The sequence below is a fragment of the Bubalus bubalis genome, chromosome 10, assembly GCF_019923935.1.
Source record: "Bubalus bubalis isolate 160015118507 breed Murrah chromosome 10, NDDB_SH_1, whole genome shotgun sequence".
Classification (NCBI taxonomy): Eukaryota; Metazoa; Chordata; class Mammalia; order Artiodactyla; family Bovidae; genus Bubalus; species Bubalus bubalis.
Window position 1 is genome coordinate 96361694 of NC_059166.1, and position 22198 is coordinate 96383891.

The 22198-nt window shown below is 40.4% G+C and overlaps 1 protein-coding gene across 3 annotated transcripts in view; it reads right to left on the reverse strand.

Moving 5' to 3' along the window:
• The window catches only part of ADGRB3 (adhesion G protein-coupled receptor B3), an 884190-nt gene that overhangs the window by 476797 nt on the left and 385195 nt on the right, over positions 1-22198 (reverse strand). For all 3 annotated transcript variants that reach the window (XM_044924546.2, XM_006078271.4, XM_006078270.4), the window contains exons 9-10: positions 19977-20078; positions 19534-19640 (exon numbers count right to left, since the gene is read on the reverse strand). In XM_044924546.2, coding sequence (XP_044780481.2) covers positions 19534-19640; positions 19977-20078 — 209 coding nt within the window. The remainder of the gene's footprint in view (positions 1-19533; positions 19641-19976; positions 20079-22198) is intronic.

Consider the following 22198-nt stretch of genomic DNA (forward strand, 5'->3'; position numbering starts at 1 on the left):
CAGAACTTACACAGGACTGGGAAACAGACTCTTGGAGGGCCCACACAGAACCTTGTGCACCAGGACCCAGGAGAAAGGAGCAGTGACCCCACAAGAGACTGACCCAGACTTGCCTGTGAGTATCCAGCAGTCTCCAATGGAGGCGTGGGTCTGCGGTGGCCTGGTACAGGGTTGGGGGCACTGACTGGGACCTTCTGAAGGAAGTCACCATTATCCTCATTATCTCCACCATAGTTTGGCCTTAGGTCAAATAACAGGGAGGGAACACAGCCCCACCCTTTAACAGAAAATTGGATTAAAGATTTTCTCATCATGGCTCCACCCATTAGAACAAGACCCAATTTTTCCCTCAATCAGTTCCTCCCATCAGAGGCTTCCATAAGTCTCTTATCCTTCTCCATCAGAGGGCAGACAGAATGAAAACCACAATCACAGAAAACTAACCAATCTGATCACATAGACCACAGCCTTGTCTAACTCAGTGGACCATGCCAGGTAGGGCCACCCAAGACTGAAAGGTCATGGTGGAGAGTTCTGACAAAACGTGGTCCACTGCAGAAGGGAATGGCAAACCACTTCAGTACTCTTGCCTTGAGAACCCCATGAACAGTATGAAAAGGCAAAAAGATAGGACACTGAAAGATCAACTCCCCAGGTCAGGAGGTACCCAATATGCTACTGGAAATCAGTGGAGAAACAACTTCAGAAAGAATGAAGAGACAGAGGCAAAGCAAAGTCAACACCCAATTGTGGTTGGGAATGGTGATGGAAGCAAGGTCCGATTTTGTAAAGAGCAATCTTGCATAGGAACCTGGAATGTTAGGTCCATGAATCAAGGCAAATTGCAAGTGGTCAAACAGGAGATGCCAAGAGTGAACGTTGGCATTCTATGAATCAGCAAACTAAGATGGACTAGAATGGGTGAATTTAACTCAGATGACCATTATATCTACTACTGTAGGCAGGAACCCCTTAGAAGAAATGGAGTAGCCATCACTGTCAGCAAGAGTCTGAAATGCAGTACTTGGATGCAGTCTCAAAAATGACAAAATGATCTCTGTTCTTTTCCTAGGCAAACCATTTAATATCAAAGTAATGCAAGTCTATGCCTCGACAAGTAATGCTGAAGAAGCTGAATTTGAACAGTCCTATGAAAACCTAAAAGGCCTTCTAGAACTAACACCCAAAAAAGATAACCTTTTCATTATTGGGGACTTGAATGCAAAAGTAAGAAGTCAAGAAATACCTGGAGTAACAGGCAAATTTGGCCTTGGAGTACAGAATGAAGCAGGGCAAAGGCTAATAGAGTTTTGCCAAGAGAATGCACTGGTCATATCAAACACCCTCTTCCAACAACACAAGAGAAGACTCTACACATTTACATCACCAGATGGTCAATATTGAAATCAGACTGATTATATTCTTTGCAGCCAAAGATGGAGAAGCTCTATACAGTCAGCAAAAACAAGACCAGGAGCCGACTGTGGGTCAGATCATGAACTCCTTATTGCCAAATTCAGACTTAAATTGAAGAAAGTAGGGAAAACCACTAGACCATTCAGGTGTGTCCTTAATGAAATCCCTTAAGATTATATACTGGAAGTAGCAAATAGATTCAAGGGATTAGATCTGATAGACAGAGTGCCTGAAGAACTATGGACAGAGGTTTGTGACATTGTACAGGAGGCAGTGATCAAGACCATTCCTAAGAAAAAGAAATTCATAAAGCCAAAGTGGCTGTCTGCGGAGGCCTTCCAAACAGCTGAGAAAAGAAGAGACAGTAAAGGCAAAGGAGAAAAGGAAAGATATAGTCATTTGAATGCAGAGTTACAAAGAATAGCAAGGAGAGACAAAGCCTTCCTCAGTTATCAATGCGAAGAAATAGAGGAAAACAATAGAATAGGAAAGACTAGAGATCTCTTTAAGAAAATTAGAGAACCACAGGAATATTTCATGCAAAGATGTGCTTAATAAAGGACAGAAATGGTATGGACCTAACAGAAGCTTAAGATATTAAGAAGAGGTGGCAAGAATACACAGAAGAACTATACAAAAAAGAACTTAATGACCCAGATAATCATTGGGTCATTGTGATTGTGTGTGATTGGTGTGATTACTCACCTAGAGCCAGACATCTGGGAATGAGAAGTCAAGTGGGCCTTAGGAAGCATCACTATGAACAAAGCTAGTGGAGGTGATGGAATTCCAGTTGAGCTATTTCAAATCCTAAAAGATGATGCTGTGAAAGTGCTGCATTCAATATGCCAGCAAAATTGGAAAACTCAGCAGTGGCCTTAGGACTGGAAAAGGTCAGTTTTCATTCCAATCCCAAAAAGGCAATGCCAAAGAATGCTCAAACTACCACACCATTGCACTCATCTCACTTGCTAGTAAAGTAATGCTCAAAATTCTCCAAGCCAGGCTTCAACAGTACATGAATGGTGAACTTCCAGATGTTCAAGCTGGATTTAGAAAAGGCAGGGGAAACAGAGAACAAATTGCCAACATCTGTTGGATCATCGAACAAGCAATAGAATTCCAGAAAAACTTCAACTTCTGCTTTATTGGATATGCCAAAGCCTTTGACTGTGTGGACCACAGAAACTCTAGAAAATTCTTCAAGAGATGGAAATACCAGACCACCTGACTTGCCTCCTGAGAAATCTGTATGCAGGTCAAGAAGCAACAGTTAGAACTGGACATGGAACAGACTGGTTCCAAAAAGGAAAAGGAGTATGTCAAGGCTGTATACTGTCACCCTGCTTATTTAACTTCTATGCAGAGTACATCATGAGAAATGCCAGACTAGATGAAGCACAAGCTGGAATCAAGATTACTGGGAGAAATATCAATAACCTCAGATATGCAGATGACACCACCCTTATGGTAGAAAGTGAAGAACTACAGAGCCTCTTGATGAAAGTTAAAGTAGAGAGTGAAAAAGTTGGCTTAAAACTCAACATTCAGAAAACTAAGATCATGGCATCTGGTCCCATCACTTCATGGAAAATAGATGAGGAAACAATGGAAACATTGAGAGATTTTATTTTTTGGGGCCCCAAAATCACTGCAGATGCTGACTGCAGCCATGAAATTAAAAGATGCTTGCTCCTTGGAAGAAAAGTTATGACTAACCTAGACAGCATATTTAAAAGTAGAGATATTGCTTTGACAACAAAGGTCTATCTAGTCAAGGCTATGGTTTTTCCAGTAGTCATGTATGGATGTGAGCGTTGGACTATAAAGAAAGCTGAGCGCCGAAGAATTGATGCTCTTGAACTGTGGAGCTGGAGAAGACTCTTGAGAGTCCCTTGGACTGCAAGGAGATCAAAGCAGTCCATACTAAAGGAGATTAGTCCTGAATATTCATTGGAAGGACTGATGCTGAAGCTGAAACTCCAATACATTGGCCACCTGATGTGAAGAACTGACTCATTGGAAAAGACACTGATGCTGGGAAAGATTGAAGGTGTTATTAGAAGGGGCAACAGAGGATGAGATGGTTGGATGGCATCACCGACTGAATCAATGGACATGAGTTTGGATAAACTCCGGGAGTTGGTGATGGACAGGGAGGCCTGGCGTGCTGCAGTCCATGGGGTTGCAGAGAGTCGGACATGACTGAGCAACCAAACTCAACTCAACTCATGAAAGATGTTTGTAGTTTTATTCAAGTGGAGAGAAAGAGCCCCCATGGGTACATGAAAGCTTCTATTTCCCTTGGGCTGTATTTTTCAATTCTCTTCATTTAGTCACAGAAGTAGTTTAGAAATAGTTATAATTTTAACATTTCTTGTAAAGTTACAATTATCAGTGATTATATCTGCACACATTGCAGTACTTTGTGTGCATTTTTGCTCCAAAGGACAATCCTTAAAAGTTTCTGTGTCATTCACATTTAATAGTGTTGACAAGAGCAGCAGTGAAGGGAAAACACACAAACAAAAAACCTGAAGTCTAAAGACAGTAGCTTTTAATAGTTCTGGATTAAGTCTCCTTGCTATTTATGTAGAGAGATGTGGTGAGGGTCATGGTTTAAGGAGTAGCTGTGTTCCTGAAATAACCTTATTCTTTTCACTTTATGCCTCCTACTGGCAGTCACAGTTGCCTCTATTGTGTGAATCCTAAAAAAAGGTTTATCGTAGTTGCTCTGTGCAAACGACACACTTTAAAATCATATATTTATATATTATTTTCAGCATCAACTCCTACAGTCCATCTGTAAGGTATATTAAAGGTTTTGCAGCTCTAAGTGGCTTCAATTAAAAGATAATTATAGAAGAAACTTCTTTTCCTAAAGCAACGGTCTAAATATGTACTTTTTGCTTCAGTTCATAACTGCCCACTTTTAAGACAAAAATCACTCCCTAGATGATGGTCTTAAGTGGTTTACAGATCTATCTGATGTCTCCAGGAAAGACAGAGATCATCCTATGTAAAAAAGAGGGCAGCTCTTTTGTTTTAGTTACATGAATACTTCTTAAGTTGCTCTATATTTGATACAAAAACACATATTCATCTTAGGGCTAGGAGTTCAAATTTGAAGAGAAAATTGTTTAATGAACACATGATGGGGAGATTTAGCTAAATATTCCCCTGCATAAATTAAAAATGTACTGCCCAGAACCCAGGATGGACAGTATTTGACCACGGTGCATCAAGTACCCCAATTTCTTGCCCCAGGAATTTCTGAAATGAGAGAGAAGATGCCATGAATTTGAAGATTGCAAGGTACTATTATGAGAACAAACTGAGTCTTGAAAACGGAGCCAGGTATATATCCACTGCCTCAGTTCAGTTCAGTCGCTCAGTCGTGTCCGACTCTTTGTGACCCCATGAATCGCAGCACGCCAGGCCTCCCTGTCCAGCACCAACTCCCGGAGTTCACTCAAACTCACGTCCATAGAGCCGGTGATGCCATCCAGCCATCTCATCCTCTGTCATCCCCTTCTTCTCCTGCCCCCAATCCCTCCCAGCATCAGAGTCTTTTCCAATGAGTCAACTCTTCGCATGAGGTGGCCAAAGTACTGAAGTTTCAGCTTTAGCATCATTCCTTCCAAAGAAAATCCAGGACTGATCTCCTTTAGAATGGATTGGTTAGATCTCCTTACAGTCCAAGGGACTCTCAAGAGTCTTCTCCAACACCACAGTTCAAAAGCATCAATTCTTCAGTGCTCAGCTTTCTTCATAGTCCAACTCTCACATCCTTACATGACCACTGGAAAAACCATAGCCTTGACTAGACTGACCTTTGTTGGCAAAGTAATGTCTCTGCTTTTGAATATGCTATCTAGGTTGGTCATAACTTTCCTTCCAAGGAGTAAGCATCTTTTAATTTCATGGCTGCAGTCACCATCTGCAGTGATTTTGGAGCCCCCCAAAATAAAGTCTGACACTGTTTCCACTGTTTCCCCATCTATTTCCCATGAAGTGATGGGACCAGATGCCATGATCTTCATTTTCTGAATGTTGAGCTTTAAGCCAACTTTTTCACTCTCCTCTTTAACTTTCACTAAGAGGCTTTTATTACTCCATAAAACCTGGACATTTACAAAGTAAGAATAAGAGTACAATAAACTTATCTCCTTGTGAAAAAAAAATAGAAATAAGTCTTAATTTCTAGTGAAAATGAAGAAGCACCATTCCTGGGCAAAGGTTACTGGTAGGTGGAATTTCTTAACACCAAACAAATCTACAATGATTATTATATTCTGAGCTAGCACTAGGGCCTGTGCATGAGCTGAAAGCACTTTAGTGGTCACAGGCGGGGACCTAGACTTTCAGAGACCTGCCCAATGGGACGCAGGGCAGTAACTGATCTTCCTTCCTGGAGGCTTTTTCAATTCTGTTTCTGTTACTGGAGTTTCCTAGTTATAGAGACACTGCGTGAGTCAGAATGGGACAGATTATGCTGTGACAACAACTCCAAAATCTCAGTGCCTAAAAGCAAAGCGATCTATTTCTCAGTCACACTACATACTCAACTCAGATCATCAGAGAGGCTCTGTTTATCCTAGTCACTCCAGGGCTTGGCATGACAGAGGATGAAGGAGTTTGCACTGGCAAGGACATTCTCAGGCCTGGAATAACAAAGGTCACCTCCACATACAAGCAGTTGGCTGGAACTAGTCACATGTGTATGCCTAACTTCAAGGGAGTGAAGAAGCACGATCCTTCCATGTGCTTCTAGGGATCACTTCACATAGCATGTCTTGCGATGGTACAGAGCCAGCCAGAACTCACTTAACTTCTCTGAATTCATCGACCAAAACTGCAACCCTAGGCAAAATCTACCACAGTGCATCTTAAATTTTAATGTGTATATGAATCACAAAGGCAAATTTTCAAAGTGCGGGTCTGGGACAAAGTGCGGGTCTAAGAGTCCGTATTTCTAACAAGCTCCCAGGTGCTGCTTCTGCTTGCAGTTCTGGGAAAACATGTTAGTTCTACCACAAGCATTCACTGCACTTGCATCCAAGAAACTCAAGTTTGCTGGAGAAAATTCATGTCTATTCTGGCCAGCTGTACCCTGAGTTCTTCATGTAACCTGTGGCAACCCCTAAACCTACTTGCTTCAAACTATCCATAATGTTTATCACCCTGCCTTCTCATTTCAGAAAAGGACACAGCGTCAGTCACATGTGCTCACTCAGCCTTAATAAAGGGCACCGTCGTCACTCTTCTGGATTTTGCAGTGAGCTCCACAGCTTGCCATCCTGCCCCTTCAGCCTATCTTCAAGAGCCCTATGACCCTCTTGCATTATTGAATCACATCTCTCCTTACTGTCAATGGCTTCCACTGCCCTTAGAATAAAATCCATACTCTCAGCAAAGGTCTTTAAGGCATAGAAAAAAATAATATTTTCCCTACCTAGTTCTCCAACTTCATCTCATGGCACTCTCTTCTTGCTCACTACCCCTGGCTACTGGATCAAGTTCCGCTTCCTTAAAGACCTCAAGGTTTTCCCACATGCTATTCTCAATAGAGGGCTGCCCAGGTGGCACACTGGTAAAGAGTCCACCTGCCAATGCAGGAGAGGGAAGAGATGCAGGTTCGATCCCTGGGTCGGGAAGATGCCCTGGAATAGGAGGAGACTGGAACTCCAGTATTGTCTAGAAAATTCCATGGACACTCTCTCTAGTAGAATGTACGGTCATGCCCTGAAAAACTCATTCTCTGCACTCTTAGTATGTCTGAATCTATCTCATCTTTCAAGTCACAGTTGTAATGTCATTTTGTCAACGATATGTAACGCCTTTCTCATCCCAATCAGTCTCCAAACTTTATTCCCCATGTTGGCACTTGGTTAAGTTCCTGACATCTTGCGGTTTGGAATCATTCGCTCTTTTCTGGTCTGCTTTATTTTGTGTTTGTTGTGTGTGTCACACTCATGTGACTGTGCTGCACCTCGATAAAGTTCAGTGTGTATTTGTAGAATAACTTACTGGGTAGTTGAATGGATGGATGGACAATTAAATAATAGAGTAGGCTTTCCTTTACAATATTTTCCTTTGGCATCAGCCTAAACAGCCTGCTCTGTACAGGTTTATTCTACTAAATCATTCCATGGATAAATTTCAAGTCAGTAGATTTCAATCCCTAAAGACTAACTCTAACATTTCTTCATCAAGTCACTAAATTCATAACTGGGGAGAAGCTTCAAATTCTCCTGGGATTTATAGATATGATCAGTAATATGTTACAAGTTTTTAGAAAAGAGAAAATAAAATATAACTTTATAAGTATTTAATTATACATCTATTTAATGCATTCCCTTACTATTTCCTAGGAAACACTATCATATGTACCTAAAATATTTTTATATTTTATTAATATAATACAGTGACAAATTATTATTTTAGTAGAGTATAGAATATATACAGAGTGTATATTCCTGTAAGGCCAATGTATTTGCCACTATAACTAGAAAAAAATTGATAGATTATAAAAATCATTTTCTTTAGAGCTTCAGAAAGTTATGGAAGAGATAAGTTACATTTCCAGAAAGAAGAGATCCTTTTTGAGATAGGAAAACAATTTCAGCCAGTTTTCTCCCCCCTTTGGAATCTCTGCTAAATTTTGGCAAGAAATGAGGGGCAGGTGCAGCCCAGGCAGAGGCTCTCTAGGGTAGAAAGAGAAATTAATGCTTTTTGGTTGCTCAGGGCTGGAGAGCTATAATGGGAACTGGAGGGTCCCTAAAAACTCTAACTGGGATTTTTCCCAATGAAACATTTGCTGGATCTTTGGAATGTGTAGGAAGATGAGGAGTAAAGATAAACACTTTTAAAAGGTGGAGTGTACTTTTCTCCATCCTTAAGTATGCTTTTTTTTCCTAAATCTGAAGAAGGAGTCCAGCTTTAAGCAACCAGTTGTCCCCACTCATGATATCTGATGCATTTGAAGTTGCCTGGACAGAAAGCTTGGACCCTATGAAGGGTAGATCTGAATCTTCTACAGTTTCTCAGGGCTGATGAGACGGCCACACATAAGCTCTCTGTCTAAAGTGTATAACACACACAGAGGAGAAAGGAGACTAAGGGGATATAGTCTTAAGAAAACTGAGAAACTTCTTGATCCAGATCAATCCTTGGCTGCATTAAAATCTCAGTTCCTCATTATATTTGAATAATCAAGGAAAACAGGAATGCTTTTTGATTGACCTCAATATCATCCCCAAATCCTACATTTGTTTTACACAATGCCTGAGATTTAATAAAAAATGATTAGATATGACAGACTATATGACTGATGAAATAAAACAAGGCCTTCACAGATTATTCAAATAATAGATTTTGCTGATAAGAAATGTAAAATGATTGGTTAAAATCTTTTAAAAATAGAGGAGAAAAGAAGAACAAAATAAAATCTGTCCATCCTTTGATGGAAAATTCTCATAGAATTGAAATGTTACAAAAGAAAAATAAAAAACTTAAAATGTATACTACAGACCAGGAGTTAGTGAACTACATACAGCCTGTGGGCCAAAGCCAGCACATTGCCTGTTTTTGTAAGAGTTTTACTGGAACTTAGCCACGTTCACTAATTGTCTATGGTTGTTCTTATGCTACAAAACCAGAGTTGAGTATTTAGAACAGAGACCATATGGAATACAAAGCCTAAAATATTCTCTATCTTGTCCTTGAAATACATTGTAAACTTTGACATACGAATTGCTTAAAATAACAAGATTTAATTAACATCTTCCTTCTGATTTTTTTTTCCAGTCAGCTCCCTCAGGGCAGATACCATTCAATAAATGTTAACTATTATCATTTGATGAACACTCAGGAAACTCATAATTTTATTCAAGATCTCATGTTAAAAATTTTGGGATTGTGAAGTTGAACTCAGATAACAAAACCTTAACATGTGGCCTTGAATAAAATTAAAAGCCTTCTGTCCATTTTAAAGGTAGTAATGTTTTTCAACTTTTCCTTGGCATTGTTGGATTATGCAATAATTATCTGAGCTCTGGAAGTGAGGACTCTGACAAACTTGGCAGAAACTTGAAACTTGGCATCAAAAATAGAAAGGCAGTCACATGCTATGTCTTGAGTACTTAAAAAGAGAGAAATAATGTGAACACCCATTTTTTATACATGTAAATAGAAATACATTTATATGAATGCCAAATTAATGTAATTAGTAATAATAATAACATACAGTTACTGACTGTATTTTGTAGACTGGTAATAACTCCATGTTATTGGCCTTGAGTGAACTTCCCATTGGTATTTTTTAAGAACTCCCACATGGTTGCAATGTTCAGCCAGGATTAAAAAGCCTTTGATCTAACTTCTCCCAGAATTACCCCCATTGTTTGCTGTGTTCCAGCCACATAGTACTGCAAACAAAACAAAACAAAACACTGGAAGAACAAATTCTTGTTCTCTCAGGCTCACTCACCTTTATTTAATTAGTGAATATTCAAAAATTAAAATCAGGCTAGTTCCCCTGGTTGGCTAGACCATGCTGCTACTGCTGCTAAGTTGCTTCAGTCGTGTCCGACTCTGTGTGACCCCATAGATGGCAGCCCACCAGGCTCCCTGTCCCTGGGATTCTCCAGGCAAGAACACTGGAGTGGGTTGCCATTTCCTTCTCCAATGCATGAAAATGAAAAGTGAATATGAAGTCACTCAGTCATGTCCGACTCTTCGCAACCCCATGGACTGCAGCCTACCAGGCTCCTCTGCCCATGGGATTTTCCAGGCAAGAGTACTGGAGTGGGTTGCCATTTCCTTCTCCAATGCATGAAATAGAAAAGTAAATATGAAGTCACTCAGTCATGTCCGACTCTTCGCAACCCCATGGACTGCAACCTACCAGGCTCCCCTGTCCCTGGGATTCTCCAGGCAAGAACACTGGAGTGGGTTGCCATTTCCTTCTCCAATGCATGAAAATGAAAAGTGAAAGTGAAGTCACTCAGTCATGTCCGACTCTTCGCGACCCCATGGACTGCAGCCTACCAGGCTCCTCCGCTCATGGGATTTTCCAGACAAGAGTACTGGAGTGGGTTGCCATTTCCTTCTCCAATGCATGAAATTGAAAAGTGAAAGTGAAGTCACTCAGTCATGTCCGACTCTTCGCGACCCTATGGACTGCAGCCTACCAGGCTCCAGTCCATGGGATTTTCCAGGACAGAGTACTGGAGTGGGTTGCCATTGCCTTCTCCTGGCTAGACAATAGCATGAGGTTATTTGTCCCAAAATTACTCACTCAAAAAAAAACCAATAAGCAAATGTAAACAAAACTATGGTACCTATTGTTTTCTTCTTTTACTGTAAATAAGCTGTAGTCATCAAATGTATTATTCTTTTTTAGGCAATGTGATGGATATTTGTGCAATGAGGTGGTAGCCAACAAAGTGTGATATGTAAGAAGTTTATTGCAATGGAGCAAAATTCACCTGGAAGGCAGGGAAAATATATTAATATAAAGCAAATGTTATGATGTGATTTCTTTTGTATTATGACTCCTACTCAGCTTCTACGAAATGGAAGGATTCAAGCTACCGAGGGATGGTATGGGGAGGGAGGAGGGAAGAGGGTTCAGGATGGGGAACACATGTATACCTGTGGCGGATTCATTTCGATATTTGGCAAAACCAATACAATATTGCAAAGTTTAAAAATAAAATAAAATTAAAAAAAAGACTCAGTGGAGCAAAAGATGATCATAAATATTTACTAATTTATGCAAATACTGTGCAAATGCAGATTAATTGTTTAATAAAATAAACCATAACAACAACAACAACAAAAAGACATGCTCAAAATGAATCAGTGGCCAGTGTGAATTTCTACACCAGTAGTTTTGAAACATCCTCTACAGGACTGTGATCATCTTGGAGTGATAAAGACTGTTACTTTAGATCAGAAGATTAAAGGGTAATGTACCTCACTGGAAGAGAGAGAGCAACTGGCAAGACCCCTTTTCCTGGAGAAACCATTACTCCTTAAAAAGAGACCACTAAAAACAAATATAATATATTAACACATATATATGGAATCTAGAAAAATGGTATTGATGAACCTATTTTCAGGGAAGGAATGGAGACACAGATGCAGAGAACAGACTTTTGAACACAGTGCGGAGGGAAAGAGTGGGACGAATGGAGAGAGTAGCATCAACATATATACATATATACACTATCAGATTTAAGAGGCACAGCTGGTGAGAAGTTGCTGTGTAGCACAGGGAGCCCAGACTAGCACTCTGTGATGAGCTGAAGGGATGGAAGAAGGGGAGGGGAGGGAGGCTCTGGAGGCAGGGGATGGATGCATAATTATGGCTGTTTTGAGCTGTATGGCAGAAATCAACACAACATGGTAAAAATTAAAATAAAAAAAGGAGTCCACTAAGTTGAGTGATGTGAATTAACACTCTTCCATCGAGGACCTGAGAGATGTTCCTGCTGGGCAGATGGCAACTTCCAATTCACAGTGACTCCCAATTCACACTGTCCAAGACCTGTGCCAGACCAGAGATCATTGCCTTCTTCGTGCACTTTTCCAGGAGAGATTTGTTACCCCCTTTCTATTTTCACATTTGAGGAGTCAGTGGACTAAAATGGACCAGAATGGGCACAATTTAATTCAGATGACCATTACATCTACTATTGTGGTGAAGAATCTCTTAGAAGAAATGGAGTAGCCCTCATAATCAACAAAACAGTCAAAAATGCAGTACTTGGGTGCATTCTCAAAAACGACAGAATGATGTCTGTTTCCAAGGCAAACCATTCAATATCACAGTAATCCAAGTCTATGCCCCAAGCACTAATGCTGAAGAAGCTGAATGGTTCTAAGAAGACCTAAAAGACCTTCTAGAACTAACATAAAAAATGGATGTCTTTTTCATCATAGTGGACTGGATGTGAAAGCAGGAACCCAAGAGATTTCTGGACTAACAGGCAAGTTTTTGGCCTTGAAGTACAAAATGAAGCAGGGCAAAGACTAACAGAGTTTTGCCAAGACAATGCACTGGTCATAGCAAACACCCTCTCCCAACAACACAAGACTCTAAAAATGAACATCACCAGATGGTAAAAACCAAAATCAGACTGAATATATTCTTTGCAGCTGAAGATGGAGAAGCTCAAAAAGTGAGCAAAAACAAGACCAGAAGCTGACTGTGGCTCAGACAATGAACTCCTTATTGCCAAATTCAGACTTAAATTGAAGAAGATAGGGTAAACCAGGAGACCATTCAGGTATGACCCAAACCAAATCCCTTACGACTATAAAGTGCAAGTGACAAATAGATTCAAGGGATTAGATCTGATAGACAGACACGGAAGTTTATGACATTGTACAGGAGGCAGTGACCAAAACCATCCCCAAAAGGAGAAATGCCAAAAGGCAAAATGGTTGTCTGAGGAGGCCTTACAAATAGATGAGAAAAGAAGAGATGCTAAAGGCAAAAGAGAAAAGGAAAGATATATCTACCTGAATGCAGAGTTCCAAAGAGTAGCAAGGAGAAATAAGAAAGCCTTCCTCAGTGATCAATGCAAAGAAATAGAGTAAAACAACAGAATGGTAAAGACTAAAGACCACTTCAAGAAAATTAGAGATACCAAGGGAACATGTCACGCAAAGATGGGCTCAATAAAGGACAGAAATGGTATGGACCTAACAGAAGCAGAAGATATTAAGAAGAGTGGCGAGAATACACAGAAGAACTATACAAAAAAGATCTTCATGACCCAGATAACCACGATGGTGTGATCACTGACCGAGAGCCAGACATCCTGGAATGTGAAATCAAGTGGGCCTTAGGAAGCATCACTACGAACAAAGCCAGTGGAGGTGATGGAACTCCAGGTGAGCTATTTCAAATCCTAAAAGATGATGGTGCTGCACTCAATATGCCAGCAAATTTGGAAAACTCAGCAGTGGCCAGAGGACTGGAAAAGGTCAGTTTTCATTCCAATCCCAAAGAAAGGCAATGCCAAAGAATGTTCAAACTCCTGCACAATTGCACTCATCTCACATTCTAGCAAAGTAATGCTCAAAATTCTTCAAGCCAGGCTTCAACAGTATGTGAACCGAGAAATTCCAGATGTTCAAGATTTGGAAAAGGCAGAGGAACCAGAGATCAAATTGCCAACATCCGCTGGATCATCAAAAAAGCAAGAGAGTTCCAGAAAAACATCTACTTCTACTTCACTGACTACGCTAAAGCTGTTGACTGTGTGGATCACAACAAACCGTGGAAATTCTTCAAGAGATGGTAATACTAGACCACCATACCTCCGTCCTGAGAAATATGTATACAGGTCTAGAAGCAACAGTTAAAACCGGACATGAAACAACAGACTGGTTCCAAATTGGGAAAGGAGTACGTAAGGCTGTATACTGTCACCCTGCTTATTTAACTTCTGTGCAGAATACATCATGAGAAATGCCAGGCTGGATGAAGCACAAGCTGGAATCAAGATTGCTGGGAGAAATATAAATAATTTCAGATATGCAGATGACACCACCCTTATGGCAGAAAGTGAGGAGGAAGTAAAGAGCCTCTTGATGAAAGTGAAAGAAGAGAGTGAAAAAGCTGACTTAAAACTCAACATTCAAAAAATGAAGATCATGGCATGTGGTCCCATCACTTCATAGCAAATAGATGGGGAAACAATGGAAACAGTGACAGACTTTATTTTCTTGGGCTCCAAAATCACTGCAGATGCTGATTGCAGCCATGAAATTAAAAGACACTTGCTTCTTGGAAGAAAAGCTATGACAAACCTGTATTTATTCACTGTTAAATGACAGCTTATTAAAAAGCAGAGACATTACTTTGCCAACAAAGGTCTGTCTAGTCAAAGCTATAGTTTTTCCAGTAGTCATGTATGGATGTCAGAGTCGGACTATCAGGAAAGCTGAGGGCCGAAGAATTGATGCTTTTGAACTGTGGTGTTGAAGAAGACTTTTTAGAGTCCCTTGGACTGCAAGGAGATCCAACCAGTCCATCCTAAAGGAGATCAGTCCTGGGTGTTCATTGGTGGGACTGATGCTGAAGCTGAAACTCTAATACTTTGGCCACCTGATGCGAAGAACTGACTCATCTGAAAAGACCCTGATGCTGGGAAAGATTGAAGGCAGGAGGAGACGGGAACTACAGAGGATGAGATGGTTGGATGGCATCAACGACTCAATGGACATGAGTTTGTGCAAGCTCCATGAGTTGGTGATCACAGGGAAGCTTGGCGTGCCGCAGTCCATGGTTCACAAAGATTTGGACACAACTGAGAGACTGAACTGAACTTCTGTTTTCACAACTCTGTGTTGTGTGCTTATCATGTGTAATAAACCGAGGGACTAGTGAACAGAGTGTCAGCACTGTTGGGTGAATCTCCCACCTTCCTTCCCCTGGACCCTCGAGATCCAGCAAGTCCATTCTCCCCCTCAGCCTCTCTGCCTCCGTCATGCTCTATCTCCCCTGACTTCCCATTCCATCCATCTCCATCATTCTCTCTCTCCTAATAAACAGTCATAAATGTAGAGCAAAACAGAATAAACAAAGTCCTTAAACCACAAATCAAGCTCCTTGACATCCCTTCCCACAAAGTCAACCTTTTCGTGACTAGACAGATTATTGCTCCAGCCTCTGTATTTATTCACTGTTAAATGACAGCTTGAAAAATAGAAAGCAGAGGTTATAAGGCAGAATGACTTTAAAAGAAACATTTATACCAATTCTTTCCATTTCTGTGAATATAGAGGAATATCTGTGAGCTTTTTCAGTCCCCCATCACACACTCCTCTCCATGGAAGAAGTGACTTTTCTGCCTGATGAATTTATGAAATGGCATTGGCATGTCTGATTCAACTCCTTTTGTTCTAGAGCTGCTAGTTCTATGTCATCTGCCATTTCAGGTGTGTATGTGTAAGTATGAACTCGAATGTGAATAAAACAGAGTGAGAGAGAGAGAATGAGAGAGAGAAATAGAGAGAGAGGAAGAGAGAGAAAGAGTTATCTTGATTGTTCAGTTGTAAGAAAGACTAAATGATCTGTTTAATTTGGGGGGTGGGGAACTGACCCGCTTGGCCCACAATATCACCCATTTTATCCAAATCATTTAATAAGTTAAAAAAAAAACTTAATGTATTCTTAATGTCCCTGGCCCCTGTACCTAGTTCTCAGTAGGTTCTGAAATTATTTTTCTTGCTGGGTATAAATTCAAAATATTCAAAAAATATCCCAGAGTATGAAATTAAATATTACAATATGGAAAAAAAAAAAACCCTGAATTGTCCAAAACTCCCACTACATTAAATACTCTATTCCTTTATTATCACTTTTTAAAATGTGTTCATTTGTCACTTTTTTAATAAGCAGCAGTTGGATCACAGTGTTCAATTTTGTATCTTACAAAGTTTCCAAAAAGACTTCATGAAGTTGAGCTTATTGAAAATTCTTCTTCAATGACCAAATTATTTCATAAAGTAAAATTGTAAAGCCCTACACATTTCTAGATGGTTTTAGACTAGGAAAACTGCAGGTGAGGGATTAATTACTTTAATTTAATTTTAATTAAATTAAATTATTAATTTCATGTGGTTAAAATTCAAAAACATGAAATTTTGTGTATCACCTTCTTAGAACCCTCCAGCCAGCACATCCCCTTTCTGATAAGAAAAGGTGCAGTCATTTATGGAATATCTAGAACACATTTAGCACTGTGTTGAAGACTAGAGAAATAAAGCTTAATAGAAATGATTTCTGTCCTCAAAGAATTCAATAAACATTCAATATGACAGATGAGTAAGTTCCTATATTAAACTAATTAATGATTCGGTTTTACCTCAACTGGTTTATAAGAAGTCAAAGAAAGCACTCAACTGTTTGTTGACAATATGTCATTTCAAACTTAGTCTTCATATAATTTTATAAAATGGGTATATAAAATATTGTAATCTATGTGTGTGTGTACATATATTGTGATCTATATGTGAAAAGTTGGAAAATACAGGTCTACTTATTTTAAATAAGTCTCTGCAGTGGGTGACAATTAACAATTAATGAGTTTCACAAATGTAGAGCAGCAAGAAATTAAATACCCCAAGAGAAATAGGACATTAAATTGTGAACCAACAAACTCTACTAGAAGAGAAGGTGCAGAATCATCAAAAGCAATTTCAGAAGTTTGGGGAATCAGAACTATTCTACATTGAAGTACTACCTAGCTTTGTTACTCAAAGTATGTGAAGCCATAAGTGTAGAAGCATGCAAAGAAAAGGATTTAATTCCCATCTCCAACTGACCTTTGAGAGTACATATGATGAGCTCCATGTATTAGGTAAACACTCTTTAAGGCATCCTTCAGTGCTATACTTCCCTGAATTTGTAAAGGAGAAGACCATGGTCCCCAGGAAAGTACTAGATGAGTGTTTGTATGCATGTATAACTGTATGTATGTTTCTGTATGTGCATATAAACCAAATTCACGTGCAAAAATACATATGACATCAATCCTATCCGCCTATCTATTCATTCAATTATCTACCTGCCTGCCTTTCTATCTATCCATTCATCTGTATTTGTCCATAATTTTTTCACATGTACATTTCAAGTTAACTTAAGCTCTAAAATTTTACTCTTAATTTTTTAACTCAATGCATTTTCTGTACCTGTAGATATTAATACCTCATAGTTACATAGCACATTGCAACCATCTCACATACAGTATTTCATCTACTCTTACTCAAAACCTCCAGAGATGCTAAGATGATGCTATCAATTTCATCTTGCATAACAAACCAAGACTTGAGTGAGATCACATGACTTTTCCAAAGGACATGCAATCAGAAAATGGTGCCTATAGCACCAGATTCTAGGGCTGAGGATTTCAAATCAAAGACTCAGAAGGGAGCATGACTTCCAGAAAGAAGGTTAAGCTTTGGAACAATTGCACGTGGGATGCAGCTTTCACTCTTGCCTCACTTAACTGGACTGTTCCCAGGATTTTCAATTTCTTTCCATGCGACTAAGGCAGGGATGCCCATATTGCAGGCGGTGGTGGGGACTGGAATTAATCTGTGCAAGTGCCCAGTGCAGTTTGCTTGGTTGTCTGTGGGAGCTGAATGCCCTGAGGCTGTTTCTTATTCTGCAAAAGCGTGCACTTGATTTCTGCCTGCAAGTGAGCAGGGGCACAGACACATGGGCTGTCCAATCACTAACTGAATGATTTCTATGTGACTCACAACATGAGACCATCTCTCCTATTTCACAGTGGGTTTCTATTTCTCTCCATTAGCAGATGACCTGCACTCACAGAAGGCAAGTACATTTAAGTATTATTGTATAAAATGATGAATTTAAAAAGCAAACATTTTACACCAAGTGATATTATTCATTCTTAACAAATTTGTAAGACTTGACCTATGATTTACTTAATCAATACAAGTATTCTCATTTATTACCAAGAATAAATAAGAACTAAATATGAATATTAAGATTAAGTAGACAAAGTATCATGCCTAAAATTAGACGAAAATAAAATTCATTTAAAATTAAATTCATAAGAAAGTCTTTGGTTATACTTAATTCTGAAACATTTTAATTTTGACACAAGTAAAGCTCAGTGAGGTCAAATATCACCAAATACTTATATGCACATAAGTACATATTATTGAATATATGTATTTGTGTATAATTGTATTAATGTGTATATATATGATATCACGTATGTATATACACATATGTGTGCTGTGCTTAGTGGCTCAGTCATGTTTGACTCTTTACGACCCCATGTACTGTAGCCCGCCAGGTTCCTCTACCCATGAGGATTCTCCAGGCAAGAATACAAGAGTGGGTTGTCATGCCCTCCTCCAGGGGATCTTCCCAACCCAGGAACTGAACCTAGGTCTCCCACATTGCAGGCAGATTCTTTACCATCCGAGCCACCAGGGAAGCCCATGTACACATATAGGTGTATACATAAACGTATATACACACAACAACAGAAATAAGGCTCTAGGTAGCCAAATAACTCATCAGTTTGATTACTGATTTGGAAAGTAAACATACTAAACAGCATTTGGTTTTCAGATATTTTTAAAATGTGCTTTTTTGGTTTTCTGATAATGAGTCAAATACATTCACTTCATTAATAAGGGTTCTACAAGCTATTTCTCCATCCACGAATGAGAATGTTCTTTAGTTTTTGGTTTTTTTAAATTATGTTTACTTGTGAGCAACAGTAAGAAAATGAAAGAAAATATAAGCACAACAGAACTTCAGGGCTCTTAACTGCATAGCACCCCTCCAACGCTGGATTCTCCAAGGCTCCGCCTTGTACTTTGTTCTGAGCCCCGTAATGTGTGTTCACACAGGAAGCTTTCTCGACTGTCAGGATGAATGACAACAGTCTCCGAAAATGACAATGACTTGCACTGGTAAAAAACCTAGCAACACTTAACTGTGCTCAAAATATTCATACAGCATATTCTGAATAATTCAATGATGTGTGGGAGAAGAGGGGCTATTTCTGGAAATCTGTCCCATGTCATCTTTTGTGAGCAACTAATTTTCTCTGATAAAATAACACCATCTTTTTGTTTTGTTTTTGGTGTCTTAATGTCAAAATGCAGTGAAATTTTTGATACCTATATGACACAGCTTTATTATTTCCTGAGTACTAAAATATTAAAGAATTTAATTTTAAAATTTATGGTATTTTGAAATAAGTCTTATGCACTAGGTAACTGATTTGTGCCAGTCATGATATATAGTTTAACTCATATAGATAAACCCAAGTAACAGATTTTATTCAGGACTTTTTTCCAATAGACAAGGAATCCATTCATTTAAATAGCAGGATCCAAGCAGGATCCATAAAATCCCAAACCCTTGAAATAAAACAGTTTAGCACTGATTTATAAAAGTTAGCTTTCTAGCACAGACTTTTTCACTTTAGGTGTTATTTTCAGAGATTTTATCAATTTGACTATATAGCAGCAGACTAAACTCTCACACAGAGATCATTAACAGGAATTAAACAGAGCAAGTACTAAAGCTGGCTTTGCACCTACTGAATGCTGCAAGTGTCTGTACTCATTTGATATGCATCTTGCAAAGCTCGGCTGTTCCCAGAAGGCCACTCCGTGAAGACTGAGCGAGCAGCGTCTGCTAGCGGTGCCTGCGAGTCACAAAAACAGAGAGCTTTACGACAGGGAGGCTTGGAGGCAGGCTGAAAACCTGGGTTTGTACATTTTCACACTCTAAACATGCATGTAAATTGTCCCTTTGATTATTTTCACAATGCATATTACTCACACTGAGAAACCATTGAATCCGCAAGATTTTCCAGACCTCTTCATAGGCTCCACTTAGGAAGCCCTTTACTAAAATTGCTTTATTAACTGCTTATTAGACAGACTTAGTTTTAGATATAGGACGAAACACGACAGAAGAACACAGCAGGCTGCTGTTGGCGGGTGGTCATTGTCTGGGTTTGAGGGTCATCCTACATTACCTGTGGCATTCATTGGGCACTGATTGAAGGCAAAGTCGCCTGCTGGAGTCCTCTTCCACACCATCGACATCAGATAATCCTCTGGGCATATTTCATAAGGTGCTGCAATTTAAAACAAAGGGACTTTAACACCCATGGTGTTTATTTTTTAAATGCTGGCAATAAGCAATCCTGAAATGCAGCTCTCTGACTGAAGAGAGCTCTCTTTTTTTAAGTGTGGTGTTTATTGAAATGTTAGAGATGTCTTCAGAAACAAAACACCACTAGCTTTCATTTCATTCCCTACAAAATCCTCACAGAAAAAAAGCACTTTCCAAAGAAAGCTTAGGCTAAAAAAAAAAAAGTCATTTGACTAGTCAAGGCTATGGTTTTTCCTGTGGTCATGTATGGATATGAGAGATGGACTGTGAAGAAGGCTGAGCGCCGAAGAATTGATGCTTTTGAACTGTGGTGTTGGAGAAGACTCTTGAGAGTCCCTTAGACTGTAAGGAGATCCAACCAGTCCATTCTGAAGGAGATCAGCCCTGGGATTTCTTTGGAAGGAATGATGCTAAAGCTGAAACTCCAGTACTTTGGCCACCTCATGCAAAGAGTTGACTCATTGGAAAAGACTCTGATGCTGGGAGGGATTGGGGGCAGGAGGAGAAGGGGATGACAGAGGATGAGATGGCTGGATGGCATCACTGACTCGATGGACGTGAGTCTGAGTGAACTCTGGGAGTTGGTGATGGACAGGGAAGCCTGGCGTGCTGCGATTCATGGGGTCGCAAAGAGTCGGACACGACTGAGTGACTGATCTGATCTGATCTGATCTGATTGTGGGTAAGAGAGCAAACTAACCAAGATGGCGTGCTCAGGCTCTCTCGCTCCACATTTTGTAAATAATGACTATGTAACAGTTGAGCTCATTTATAGCACTGCCCATGCGCTTCACGAGTTACCCGCTCGGTCACGGGCTACTTTGTGAGGTTCGCCTGTATATGCTTCACCTGGAAAAGCCCAGAAGGGTTGTGTGTGGTTATGTTGTGTTATGTATGTCTGCTGCTGTGGCTGTCGTGTCAGTCAGGAGAGAATAAACGTGTCTGCAGTTCCTATGGATCCTCACATTTTCTTCTAGCCTCTTAGCTCACGTCTTGCCTACCATGGGTTCAGTGAACAGTGTGAACAGTGAGATGATGTCATGAACAGGATCAACAATACAACTGGTGTAGTCAACAGGAAACCCAGCTGGTAGAGGAGCCTGAGGCTCCACAGAAGAGGTGGCAGGATACCCAGCAGGTAGAAGAGCTGGAGACTCCACTGGCTGGAGGGAGCCAGCGGCCACCACATAGCATGTGGTACCATGTGGCCACGATCCTTTTGGCATGGGTTCCAGTAGAAGACTGGGAGGCAGTGGACGGTTCACCGGATAGCACTGAAAGGTGTTGCAGGCAAGAGTTCCCACCTGCTGAACAAGGCAGCAAGGGCTGCTGCTGGCACCATGGGACACATTTTCTTGACTACCCTGCAGGTGAATATGGATAGCACTCCCCATAAGGCTGCATCAGTGTGCAATGTGCAGTCACTTGGAAGAACTAGAGCAACATACATTGGCATTAGAGCAAGAACCCGGTGGCCCTGAAGAACCCAGCATCTCTGACAGCAAGGCGGTAAGTGATGGTGATAATTAATGCTATGAGACCACAGATCCCTCTTGGCAACAAGGCCTGTTGTGCAGCAGAAGGTGAAACATGAGCAGCCTATGGCCCGGGGTGGGCATCCTCAAGGGGCCCCAGATGTGACTGAGTTCACAACATACTGACCATATACTCAGGTGGAGTTGGTCGACTCAGGTACACCATTTCGGCAAAGGAGAGGGGAACCCTTGGCAATATGGCTCTTGAGACGTTAGGACACAGGTGAACAGTATCCTGTGTTCTGGGGATGGGGCAGAATGGCTGGCGTGTATCACCATTCACCCCTCTTCGAGACAAAGGCTGCAGAATGCTAGGCGGCTCACGCAGGGGGCGCCTAACCCAGTGCACACCCTCATGGAATGGATTAACACCGCCATCTGCACCCTGTGGGTGAACGTGGGACAGCCCCAGCATACCGGAAGTAAACGGTGTAACTATGCCGCGTTGACCCAAGTGGTGAGAAACCTGGGCATGAGGCAGTCGATATGTAACCCAAATGCCTGAGGTCCAGATGATGAGCGTTTCACTGGTGGCACTCCAGACGCC